General features: G+C 33.7%; 1 protein-coding gene across 1 annotated transcript in view; it reads left to right on the forward strand.

Annotated features, from left to right (window-relative positions):
• The first annotated feature begins 1,585 nt into the window (after window positions 1-1,585).
• Window positions 1,586-14,544, forward strand: part of LOC140437063 (uncharacterized) — a 167,821-nt gene continuing 154,862 nt past the window's right edge. The window contains exons 1-2 of the mRNA XM_072526314.1: window positions 1,586-2,184; window positions 7,032-7,553. Coding sequence (XP_072382415.1) covers window positions 1,676-2,184; window positions 7,032-7,553 — 1,031 coding nt within the window. The 5' untranslated portion in view covers window positions 1,586-1,675. The remainder of the gene's footprint in view (window positions 2,185-7,031; window positions 7,554-14,544) is intronic.

Genomic DNA, 14,544 nt, shown 5'->3' on the forward strand with positions numbered 1-14,544 from the left:
GTAGACGAATTATTCCACGTTGCAAAAGACAGATAAGCTTTTAAAAATGTGGTCGCCAACCTCCGTTAATAGAGACGGCATAAGAAGAAGAAGAAGGTTATTGGTTTCATTGACGAAAGTTCCCAAGTACTAATATTTTCTTATACAAATCCTAAAGCCAGTTTGGATTTATGCCATACAACTATGGGAATGTGTGGCTAAAAGTAATATTAACATAATACAAGTATTTCAAAACAAGGTCGCGAGGAAGATTGTAGATGTATCAAGTTTCGTTCGTAATAACTACCTTCATAGAGAACTGAAGGTACCTACAGTCAAAGAAGAGATCGGGAGCTACGCAAGAAAGCTCGAGTTGTAACTTCACTCTAACCACAACCAAGAGGCACTGTATCTTCTTGATAGTACAAACTTAGGAAATGGCTCAAAAGAAAAAAATTGTTTGAATTATTGCTTTGAGGGAATGAAAGTTAAAAAAAATGACCACATGTCATTTATGAGTCTATTCTAAAGATAAACTTAGCAGGAATAATGGGAAATTTGTATATAAATAGATAGCTTTTGTAACGAAGATTTGTAGATGAAAATTGTAGTTTAGTCAGTTATGACTAGTAAAAATATCCTGTAAACAGAAAAAATATTTGGTATTACAAAAGGTCCTTATTATGTTATTACTATTTTAGGATTTCTTTATTATTTGTTTCGTTTTAGTTATTATTACAATTACAATTTTACAACTACAATTATTGGTTGTAATGAAAATCGCATTTTTAAGTAACTAATGTTTGACTTTGATTTCCACTTAGGAAATTGTTTTTAAAATTGATTATTATACAAATTCTGGGAAAATGTATGACATACATTTTCCCAGACTAAGTAACATTAGTCAGTTAAGATTTTCATTACAACCAATAATTCTAAATACATACAAAACATTAGTTTGTATTTTGACAACGATTTTCAAAGTGAAAATTAAAACGTCAACAAACTTATTTTAACCTTCAATTGTGGCTTATTCACATTAAAATAGTATCTTTGATTCAGGTTTTTGATGCTACTGCCAAAATCGCTCCATGTTTTAATTTCTGTTGGATTTATATACATTTAGTAGAATTTTTGACATTTAATTTGTGAAAAAACAGTTGACATTTTTTTCCTAGAGAATTTTAAATATATGTCTTCAATCTGTGAATATTGTTTGACTAATATATTAATTCAAAAATATTATTTGTATGAAAGGTGAAATATTTTTAGTGTATCTGAGAAGTAAATCAAATAGCGTAGGAGTTTTGCAAATAACTTTCTATAATTACCTTTCCTTACAACTTTCATAGAAATTTACTTTAAAATTTTTTTATGAATTTATTTGGAATATGAAATTTTTATAATATACTTAGATGTTTTCAATTAGCCTCTCACTTAATATATAACAGTACAAAATATATGGGTATAACGTCACTACCAACATTCAATGCGACGTATATTTAAATATTTAATATGATATAAATATAATTTAATGACAGATTTCGTTGTCAAGGTATATTCCATCATGTTTGAAGCTACTTAAATATTTGAGTATCAAGTGATTAACTGTTAGTATGACAATTATTTGTTTGTAAAAGTCTTTGAGTTTTTCTTTCCAAACAAAATTCAATGTACACTCAAAAGTTACAATGCAATGAAGCATTTAAACTGTGGCTGTTCAAGTATCAATAGCAATCACCAAAGGTCTTCAACATTTAGCAACAGCCACTCTTGTGTAAATCAGTTAAAGGCAAGAGGCTTTAAATTATGCCAGGAGGTGTCAGACATGGATGCCCGAATCAGTGCACCATCCAATAACTTCAGCCATACAAATACTGCTAAATTTACATCTCAAGATATATTTTCTACTGTGTCGAACAGTGAACAGACTGGTTCTGATAATGCTCCTAAAATAATTATCGAAAATAATTCGTTTGAAGACCTTCCACCGAATGAAGATACTCAAAAGTACAGTTCGTTTATACAGAAGCTTATGACCAATGCCAAAATAATGTTAGGCACAAGATGTTCTGCATTGCATCCTTCAACTTGTAGCGAACAACCAACAAAAGAGACTGATAATTGTCAATATGATTCTAAAGCAACCATTCATAGTAACTATAAATTAGGATATGTTCGAGATTATACAAGATATACTCCAAGGTTAGCTACTGTTCTTCTTCTTCTTCTTGATGTGCCTATCCGTTACGAATGTTGGCGATCATCATGGCAATCTTTATCTTATCTGCAGCAGCGCGGAAAAGCTGAACAGATGTTGTATTAAACCAGATTCTGAGGTTCTTTAACCAAGATCTTCTTCTTCCTGGACCTAGTTTTTCAAATATTTTTCCTTGCAGGATGGCTTGAAGGAGAGCATATCTGGATTCATTTCGCATAATATGTTCGAAGAACTGTAACTTTCGAGATTTGATGATGGTCAGTACCTCTCGGTTCTTATTCATTCTTCTGAGGACCTCCTCATTTGTGACTTGGTCAGTCCACGGGATCTTAAGCATTTTCCGATATAGCCACATCTCAAATACTTCCAGTTTTCTGCACATATCTTCGTTCAAGGTCCACAATTCAACACCATAAAAAAGGACAGAGATGACGTAGCATCGCAGCATTCTTACTTTTGTATCAAGAGAGAGGTTGTGACTCTAGAAGAAGGCCCCCATCCGATTGAAGGTGGATCTAGCTTTTCCGATGCGTGCTCTAATCTCCTGGTTGTTGGTCCATTCTTCATTTATTATGGTGCCGAGGTAGTTGTAGTGCGTCACTATTTCTACAGGGGATTGGTTGACGTAGAGTTGACCTTCTGTTATTCTTTTATTGCTAATTATCATAAGTTTTGTCTTCTTAACGTTTATATTGAGTCCATATTGTTGACTGTAATATGTGATTTTGTTCATAAGAACTTGTAGGTCTTCTAAGTTGTCCGCAAATACTATGGTGTCATCTGCATATCTGATGTTGTTTAGCCGGTTACCATTTAGTAGAATATCTTTTTCAGTTTCGTGCAAAGCTTCGATAAATATTCTTTCAGAGTACAGATTGAAGATTAGAGGAGACAAAATACAGCCTTGCCTCACTCCACGCACGATTTTCACATAGTCAGTGTATTCACCTTCAATTCTGAGATTTGCTGTCTGATTCCAGTAGGGACTTCTAACTATTTTCAGATCTTGGTTGTTAATTCCTGTTTCTTTTAGTATTTACATCATCTTGGCGTGTTGTACTCAATCAAACGCTTTTTCGTAATCAACCAGACATGCGTATACGGTGCAGTTGACGTCTCTGCATCTCTGGAATAAGACTTGTACTGAGAACAAAGCCTCTCTAGTACCAACAGCATTTGTGAACCCGAACTGGTTGGGGGAAATTTGACTTTTACACAGCTTGTAGATTCTCTTATGAATTATCTTTAGGAACAATTTTAGGAGATGACTCATGAGGCTTATAGTTCGGTAATCTTCGTATTTTTTGGCTCCTGGATTTTTTGGAAGTGCAATAAACTCAGATTTTAGCCATTCTGTTGGTATTTCTCCAGAGTTGTATATGTTGTTGAATATCTTTGCGATTTTACTCTGTTTGTCCAAGATGATGTTTACGTCAGAATAAGTTATATTTCCTTTCTGCCTTCGTCTTAGTCCCCCTGTGAGTTCTTTATCTTTCCTATGTACATTGAGACTATCGTACTTTGACTGCAGAGTCTCAAATTCTTCTCATCTTTCCCTTGCTTCTTTTTCTTTCGCTTCTCTGATTTTCGTTCTTATTAATATATTTATGGTTTTATATTTGTCAGGGTCATTTTTGGTTTCTCTTCTCTCGTCCATTAGTTTCAGGATCTCATCTGTCATCCATGATTTTTTCTTCATTAATCTATCTGTATTTAAGTTTTTATCCGTTACATTTTGCACTATTTCTGTAATATGTTTGTTCGTTTATTCTTCGTTCGATTTGTCTCTAATTGCAGTAACTTACTCGTTTAACGTGGCTTGGACTCTCATCCTCGTATCAACGTCTTTCAGCATACGTAGGTCGTATGATTGTGCTTTTCTTTTCTGCACTATTTTGAGTTTCACTCAAAATACTCCCACCAGTGGAACGTGGTCTATCTCCAAGTCTGCTCCAGGATAAGTCTTGACAGATGTAAAGCTGTTTCGGAATCTTTTATTTACTAACATGTAGTCTATTTAATTCCTAATAATTCTCCCGGGTCTGTCTTGAGGGAATTTCCACGTGTACAGCTTGCGAGGTGGTAATTGGAAGAATGTGTTGGTGACAACTAGTTCTGAGTCTTCTGTGAGTTTTTCTAGGAGGTCTCCTCTCTCGTTTCTGACTTCAAGTCCATGTGCTCCAATGTATTGTGTCTTATCTCCAGCTCCAATCTTGGCATTAGAATCGCCCATAATGATGAAAACTTCCTGTCGAGGAATTTTCTGTATGATACTGTTGATGTTCTGATAGAACTCAATTGCTTCTTCCTCCCCTTTGTCTGCAGTGGGGGCATAGACTTGGATGATGTTTATACTAATAGGGTTGGCTTCTACTTGTAGTAACATCACTCTCTCTCTGATTTTTGCTTAAATAATATTTATAGATATATGCAAGCTTTCATTTCATCTATAATTTATTATATATCAAATAATACATCATATCTTATTTTATTTATAGATTGTAAAGTATTTGTACGTAGCAAGTAGACGATTTTAATAATCTATTTGCTTGCCTTTGACCTGAAATGTCAATGTGACCTGAAATGTGACCTTAATTGTGCCGACCTACTCCAGATAGGGCATGCAACTGAGAACCTTGACTGTAGTTAGGAGGACGTTCGGCTGGGCGCATTAATTAGAGTTAGAGTACCTTCACAGTGGTCCTTTGGTAGTGTGCTTTATATGTGAGTGTTCTGTACAGCTTTACTCCAAGGTATATTGGATACTCCACGTATTCCAATTGGTGTCTGTTCTATATGATCTTCAGTTTTCTTTTTGCCTCTCTTGATCTTAAGTGGAAAGAGACTTGGATTTTTGCGGGACTTTTGTTAAACCAGTAATTAGGTTTAGATCGTCTGCATAGGCCATAATTTGTGAGGATTTGTTAAAAATATTTTCTTTGTTGTCTATTCTGGCGTCTCTAATTGCCTTTTCTAAGACTATTTGGAGATAAAGATGCACGACAGTGCACCTTCCTTTGACATGAATTTCAAATGCTTGTGATTCTTCAGCCTATATTTCTACTTTATATACAACTTTACGCATTGTAGCTCCTACCAGTCTTTTTAGAGCAAGAGCCCGTCAACCCAAGACCTTATTTTATAGAAGTTGAATTTGATCTAATATGATCTATTGATCTAACACTTTTCTCTTTAGACATGTGGGCAGCTCACTTTAAAAAGTTTCTCACAGATTTCCATATGCTGCCCACCCAAGACCGATTCTTCTCTTCAGTTCATGGGTCTGATTATCCATGTCAATCATAATTTTATGTCCTAGGTATTTATATTTATCTACGAGTTCTACTTCTTGCTCACCAATACTGATGTTCTGGATGGGTATCAAATTTGTCATTATTTTTGTTTTCGAGATGTTTATATTTAACTTTTATTTTCTGTAGCCAGAACGAGTTCCTGTACCATCTCTCCTGCCATTCCTAAGTCCTCAGTTATTATGACAATATCATCGGCGAAATGTAAGTTGCTAGATATTCTCCACCCATTTTTATTCCCTTAGCCAATCCAAATTCTTAAAAGAATATTCCAGCACAGTATCGACAAGTTTAGGTGACATTGGTTTTCCTTGTCTAACCCTCTGCTCTATTTAAACGGAGCTGAAGGTGTGTAAAATACCAGCCTATATTCATCAAATATTAAAGCGTGATTTTTTGACACTTCCTTCAGAATATTGTTAAAAATTATGTCATTCATTGCCATACTCTTACCATCGTGGCAATTCCTTGACAGACTATGTATTTAATTGTAATTAAACTGATTTTTATACAGTGTGTGATGACAAAAGCGGGCTGTCGAATATTTCGCGAATTAAACATCGGATAGAAAAACTGAAAAACACATGTTCAATATTTTTCAAAAATATATCGAGTGACACAAAACACGACCCTCTACCACACCTCTTCAAGCAAAGACGCAAATATTTAAAATCTTAAATGGGAACTAACATTTTTTATTGCAGGTTTGACTTTGTTTGCTTGCGATTAGGTAAACATCGTCTGCACACTTTTATAATTTATTATTCCTCGAGTAGGTAAAACTGTGTGTCTGTTATTATTTTTTCGAGCATGATGTTGAACAAGATGTATAATAGGATGTCTTTCTGTCGTAGTCCCTTTTCACATCTATTGTTTCCATTAATTTGTTTTGTATCAGGATTTAACTTTTTACTTTTAGAGTTTCTTTTATTAGTACTATTACCTGTGTTGGCATATTAAATTGTTTCATTCTTTTTATTAAGTATTAACGAAGTAATCAATTAATAATTTTAGACAACGCCTTGATTGTACCCTGGTGTATCAATGTATTTTTATGATTAAATAAGCCATTTAAGTAGTTATTTTTAAGTCGTCAGTTTCACATAATTGTATAAGTCTATTGTCATTACCATTCATTTTCTCCTCTCTAAATGGACCTTTATGTGATATATTATACTTGTACTCGATTTGGTGTAGGACATTATACTTGTATCTACTCGATTTGTTGCTAACGTTTTCCGAATAATAATTCTGTACACCTTTTTAAAATATGTTTTAAAAAATTAATCAAATCATGATATTTTGAATGAATCACGTACGTCAAAGCTTACAAGAAAGATGTAGGTATTTGTTTCAAAAGGAAAATCTTCAAAACTGTTTCATTTCTATTCCATCCACTATGCAGATCTGGTTTGCACTTTATATATTATTGCACAATAGGATTTGTATTTATCTCAGTTTTGTCCAGTTATATTTTCTTATATTAATTTTACATAATATGTTGTTTATTGTATTTCTAGCGACTACTGCCTTTGTGATGAAGATGACCATGAAAATGTCAGTAAACTAGAATCAACATGGACCACCGCTGATTCGCTGCCTAAAGAACAATCACTGGCTAACTCAGCTAGGTCTAAACCGACATCTTCTATAAACTATAGCATGCAATGTCAAGCTTCTACATCAGACAGACTGACAGTGGATAGCATGCCGCCAACTACTAATTTAAAATATTTCTATTCTGATAATGAGTATAACTCTCCACACGACGATATTTTTCCGAAATTTAAAGAACCCGTTTACAAAAAAGGACAACGAAAATATTTAAAAGGTCATAAAGTTTACATCAATAGTGATGACCATCATTACGAAGGACCTAAGGTTTTTGCAGATCGGCCAAATGTTTTTATTGAAGAGCAAAATCTTTACTATGATGATCAAAGTACAGATATAAATGACAAGACGGGACGCGATAGTATTGAAACTTGCGAAAAATATATTGATTCACAATATTTAAATGAGTATAACCATAAAACTACAAGGTATGTGTTACTTTTTACTAATGTTAAATTTAAAAATAATTACGAAAGAAATTAAATTAAAATTAATTATTATTTAAACTTATTGTTACTTTTCGTGTTCTATCATTTTTTACATACGTCACTTAACGTTTCGCTGTCCAATGTAATGTAATTTTAACATACGTTTTACTGACGGTATATATATATATATATATATATATATATAATATATATATATATATATATATATATATATATATATATATATATATATATATATATATATATATGTACAGTACAGGTAAAAGTTTATGGTCGGTATGGTAAAATTAGTGAAACGATTAGTTCCGATCAGAGATATTTTACATATCTCTGGTTTCGATCCACCTTATACACAAGTAACTAGAGGTGGGTCGTTGACATTTTTATCGGAACCGTTTTTCGTAAACTAGTAACTAGTTGATCGTTTCAAATAAGCGAGTACACAAACAAACCTATTGGCTATTATCGTTTATGTGTATAAGTATTAAAGTGAAAGAAACTTAAGAAGGATATATTTATTATAACTTGAAAAATAAATTAAACAATACAAATAGTAAATCGTACTTACATTTACATTACACGTTATTATTAAATCGCGAATCGTCTAAATTAACATTTGAAAACATAAGTTTTTCTACTTTTCTTGTTAACCGTGTTCTTATTTTATTTAAAATTAAACCAGATTTTGAACATGTGTTCACAAGGAACAGATTTTGTTACAATACTACAATATTTTATGAATATAGTGGTTAAGTTAGGATATACATGGCGATGGTTTTTCCACTACTGTAATGGACAGTTCCAATCTCCTTTCGAAATTTTTTGTGGGTAATATATCATCAGAAAAATATATGTCGACTTCTTTTATATCTCTCGATATAGGTGTATGTTTAGATGAGTCATGTCCAATTAATTCATCAAAAATACACCATGGACTTAAGTCATATTTATCAGTTTCTGTACTGGTTTATTTTCAATAGTACAATCTTCTTTTTCTTTTTTTATAGAAGTAACCAGCTGATTAACTCTTCCTTTTGTTTTTTTACCTTTATTTTTATCAGAAAATCCCTGCATTTTAAATCATTATTTGTCATTTACGAATCTACGGTTTCTCACTGGTAAGCCAACTAGTTGATGGTTGATTAAAAAAAAATACGTTTTCTGTAGATGTAAACAGAGGAGCAACGAACATTTTACGTCGACGAGGACGATTAGTTGATCTGAGAGACTACTACGAAACTAAAGCGACTCTTTCGGGACAGTGGACAGTCGTGCTATCGGTTGACGTTGAAAATAGAATAACTAGGTATTCTGATTAATGAATGAGTTTTGATTTACGATTGATCTGCATTTTCGAAGGTGATGGATACTTCCATTAATAAAAATATTAGTTTTCAAAGACTCGTTTCATCCGTTTTCCATAGTTGAAGAACGAGCCTTTAAAAAGTTTGCGGGGTGGATTCCTGGATATAAACCGCCAAGAAAAACTTTGTCAGGTTCATTACTTCAGGAATCTTATATCAAAACTGAGGAAATTATTAGATCACATAGGAATCTTATATCAAAACTGAGGAAATTATTATTAATAAATTATTAGATTTAACGTGTTTTGCTCATACGTTAAATTTATTGGTGGAGGACGGACGCACTTAAATGCTGTCGTGTACAAATAGATAAAATAAAAAGTCTTTTTTTCGACAATTCGGCAAAAAACACATTTCAAAAAAAGTACCTTATCTTCAGAAAGGATTTTAAAGTATCAATTACAACATAACAAAGTTCCCAAACGGTCAATCCGTTAAGACCGAGTTAGAAGAGGCAATCCGTTCCACATTGGTATTAGTTAATACAGACTTAGACTTAGACCAAATCTAAATAATGAAGACTGGATTAGTTGTTCTCAACTTTCCCAAAGTAGAAAAACTTATGTTTTTAAATGTCAATTTAGACGATTCGCAATTTAATAATAATGTGTAATGTAAATGTAAGTACGATTTACTACTTGTATGGTTTAGTTTATTTTTTAAGTTATACTAAATATATCCTTGATTAGTTTCTTTCACTTCAATAAATATACACATAAACGATAATAGCCATTATGTTTGTTTATGTAGCTACTCTCTTACTTGAAACTACTGTTAAACAATCATAGTTACTTGTTTACGAAAATCGGTTTAGTTGCGTTAAGAGCGTAGGTGTAAAATTTCGGGCCAATGGTTAAATGCATTCATTTTTTTCGAATCCTGAGAAAACTAACAAATATTTTTGAAAAATTTAAACGCAGAATAAAAAAATATATTATTACCGAGGGCCGAAAGTCCCTTAGAATAAACAAAACGTTTTTTTTAATGAGATATTTAAAATTTAAAATCACACTAAATTTTCTCTTTTTTTCACCCCTGTAATTTATTAAAATAAACATTATAGAAGTTTTCAGGGACTTTCAGCCCTCGGTAATAATGTATTCTTTCATTCTGCGTTTAAATTTTTCAAAAATATTTATTATGTTTCGCAGGATTCGAAAAAAAAATGCATTTTTTTTTGCCTGAAATTTTGCGCCTTTTATGTACATGCTTTTTCCTGGTTTGTACGATACAACTAAATCATAATCTAATATTTTTAATCTCATTTTTAGGATTCTTGGTGAAATCTACTGTAAATATTTTATAAAAATTGATTCCAGTAGTTTGTGATCACTGTGGACTTTTACACAAGCTCCATAGACAAAGTAGTGAAACTTCTTTACAGCAAATAAAATAGCTAGAGTTTCTTTTTCTAATTGAGCATACTGCTGCTCAGTTTTTGTAAGGCTCTTTGATGCAAAGGCCACAGGCCTGCCTTCATGCAACAAACATGCCCCCAATCCATCTTTTGATGCATCTGTTTCAATTTCTGTTGGTTTCTTTGGGTCAAATACTGCCAAGATTGGCGAGTTAGTCAACAGATGCTTTAGTTGATCCAGTGAATCTTGATGCTCACTTGACCACTGCCAGTCTACATCCAATCTTATCAAGTTTCTTAACGGGGCAGATATTTTTGATAGGCTTGGTACGAACTTGGCTACATATTTTACCATTTCTAAAAATCTTGCAACATCTTGTTTGAACTCTGGTGTGGGCATGTCCCAGATTGCTTTGATATATTTATCACTTGTTTTCACACCATCCTTTGAAAATATTTGACCATGTTAAATACATGTATTTAACACTACTTTGTTTGAACTGTACCTTGGACTTATCGAACTTTATGTTCTATTTGGTAGCACAGTCAAGAACCCTTTTTAAGTTCCTGTCATGTTCTGCTTCTGAGACACCAGTGACAATTAAATCATCAAAGTAAAGGCCTACGTCTTCAAGATCTCCAAATATTTCAAAATTCTTTTTCTAGAATACTTCTAGTGCTGAGCAGATACCGAAAGCCAGTCTATTAAATTGATACCTTCCAAATGGTGTGCCGAAAGTAATTAAATCTGCACTTTTATTATCCAGCTCCACTTGCCAATAACCATCCTTTATGTCTAACACAATGAAGAACTGTCCTCTACCAAGTAGAGTTACAATTTCATTAACAGAAGGAATTTGAAAATGTTCTCTCTTGATGACTCCATTAAGTTCTTTTGGATCAAGACATAGCCTTAAGTCACCATTTGGCTTTTCCACAATGACAAGTGGGTGAACCCACTCTGTTGATTTATCTACTTTTGTTATCACTCCTTGCGCTTCAAGATCACGCAGTTTATTTTTTAAACGTTTTCGTAAAGCATGTGGAACCCGTCTTATGGTGCTTATTCGAGGTTTGGTATCTTCTCTCAAGGTTATATGGTGTTTTGTTGGAAAATTTCCTAGACCTTCAAGCACATGTGAATATTTTGTTACTAGATCATTTAAATTGTTAAATTTAGAACTTACTAATGAATGTACCTGTTTGACTAAATTTAATTCTAGACATTCCTTAAACCCCAGCAAATGAACCTGATTTTTTGTATCTACAACTACAAAAGATATATCTTTTTTATCATTTTTTATAACACAAGTTAATGTAACTCTACCTACAGTTTTAATTTTGAACTTTGAATCCCCATACGATACTAATGATATATAAGATTTACGGATATTTGCTTTGAGAATACTTAAAGGCAATGTGCTTACCTCAGCTCTAGTATCTAATTTAAATGACACAGGCTTATTGCTAACATAAATATCAGCTGACCACATATCTTGTCCAACCTCATGTTTACATTTAGAGTTTACTGACCTGACAAAATACTGATACTTACTACCTTCACTCTCACTTCCTGAACTGTGCACATTACTTACACTAGCTTCTGGTACTTGATGCACTTTATTCTTCTGCTCTTTCATCGCTTTTCTTGGAATTTCTGGTTTCTTTCTCACATTGCTCTCACTAGGTTTATGGTCTTCTCTACAAACTTTTCTTCTTGTAGTTCCTTCTCCTATCGGAGGTTGGCTATCATCACAGCTATCCAATCACAAACTTTTGCAAAATGGTTATGGCCTTGACACTTAGCACATGTTTTACCCCAAGCAGGACATCGCTTGTCTCTCAAATGATTACATCCACATCTGGTACACACACGATCACACCTTGGGTCACACAATGCACAAACTTGAATTTCTCTAATTTCTCGTTCTTGAGAAATTTTCATTTCGCGAGGTTGATCTGATGGGCAGCATTTTTTACATCTGCCATTAGTACAGCCAAACTTTTCAAATTGATGAATTATGGCCAATACAGTTTTTTCTATAGGTATTAGCCTATTTTCAAAGGCCATAATAAATAAATTGATAGTTTCTTGTACTGAATTGCCCCCAAAGTAGCATTTTATTGTTTGTACCCGTTCTTCCGTTTTATAAACAGTCGGCATATTTAATTCCTATCTTCACACTTACAAAGTTACCTCCAAAAATAAATACATAGCATAGCGTTCGGGCTATCTCGTAGGCAATTTACCATTCCTGAGAAGGAATGAATGGCGATGTTGCCAAAATGATCTTGTTTTATTCAAAATTGGGTTACAATTTCCTGTACAACCTGTAAATTTTTCATGGATTTAAGAAATTTTGTACCAGTATGTCTATCAATTAATGTTTTATTTTTAATATCATCATCCAGTTTTAAATGGCAATATAACCGCGGCAATGATCGCCAATTTTTTAAATCAACTCAATGTTTTAATTCAAATATGTAATAAGGCAAACCTGCCGCCATTTATTACGTATAAGCTGGATCGGAAATAATCGTCTGGCATTCACTAATGGGCGTGTATAAAGAATGTGGAGGGGAGACCAAGAAGAAATGTGATTGTTTTCTTTGGCTATTCGCTGAAAAAATTATTTTATATCTGGAGGATACAAACTGCCTACAATAGAGAGACGTGGAAGAAGGAAGAGGAGGCCTATGTCCAAAATTGGACAGCAGGGGATGTATATATATATATATATATAAGCTTGCGTGCATAGAAATCGGCCCACTGTAAACTTTTGACTTTAACTATATTTTTTTCAAGAAATATTCATCAGATCACAAAAACAAATATACTATTTGAAAGACAATTTAATATGCTTTAATGTGAGTATAAATTTATGAAAACTTATTTCGGCTTCCTATGTTTAACATAGTGAAATGAATTCATTAAGCAAATTAAGCTTTTTTATTATTAACATAAATAGGGTTATTGACAATTTAAAACTTAACACTTAATTTTTTAATAATGGGTATGACCTCCTCTTGCCCTAATAACATCTCTCATACGATTAGGCATAGATCTAATCAAGTTTGCTATTATTGCTTGTGGGATGTTAAGCCACTCTTCTTCTGCTGCAAGAATAAGCTCTGGGATCGAGTCTGGAGTATGAAGTCTAGCTCGAATTCTTCGTTTTAGCTCATCCCATAAATGTTCGATCGGATTTAGGTCAGGACTGTTTGCTGGCCAGTCTATAACCTGAAAACCGACTTCTACAATGTAATCTTGCACGATTCTTGCGGTGTGTGCCCTTGCATTGTCATGCATAAAGATAAATTCGTCTCCAATGTAGTCGACGTAAGGTACCACATGAATTGCTAAAATCTCCTCGATATATCTGGCAGCCGTTAAACCTCTTCTTCCATGAACACGGTCGTCCCTACGAATAAACTCAAGATCGGTTCGTGCTCCTATAGAAATTGCACCCCAGATCATGCAGGAACCACCCCCATAAGCACTCCGCTCTTCAAAGCAGCATTCTGGAAATCTCTCTCCTGGTCTCCGCTACACTTTCATTCTTCGGTCGCTACCATAGAGGCATATTTTGGTCTCATCTGAGAACAGAACAGATCTCCATTGTTCCAACGTCCAATTCCGATGATCCTGTGCAAAACGCGGGCGTGCTTGCCGATGAGCTGGAGTAAGTTTTGGACCAATCGCAGGTATTTTAGGGATTAGGGTATTTTCCCGCAGTCTTCGTCTCACTGTCCACTAACTAACAGGCACTATTCGCACCTCACGGAGCTGTCGTTGCACCTGAACGGCATTAAGGTAACCATTTCTTAATGTTGTTGACACAATAAAGCGGTCATCACGAGCGGTTGTAAATCGCCGTCTGCCTATTCCAGGTCGCCTATGAAAGGATCCAGTCTCCTCATAACGTTGGCACACTCTTCGAACCGCTGCGCGTGTCATATCTAATTGTCTAGCAACAGCTCGCTCACTAAGTCCATTTTCCATTAGAGCAATAACTTGGGCGGCTTTTTGTGGTGTAGTATGCATTAAACTAACACAAAAGTTTACAGTGGGCCGATTTCTATGCACGCAAGTGTATATATGTATATATATATATATATATATATATATATATATATATATATATATATATATATATATATTTATCTATATCATCATTCTCTTGGCCTTTATCCCTATGCGGGGTCGGCTTCCTCAATTATGTTACATTTTATGTTTCTATCTTTGGTA

The sequence above is a fragment of the Diabrotica undecimpunctata genome, chromosome 3 (genome assembly GCF_040954645.1).
Source record: "Diabrotica undecimpunctata isolate CICGRU chromosome 3, icDiaUnde3, whole genome shotgun sequence".
Lineage (NCBI taxonomy): Eukaryota > Metazoa > Arthropoda > Insecta > Coleoptera > Chrysomelidae > Diabrotica > Diabrotica undecimpunctata.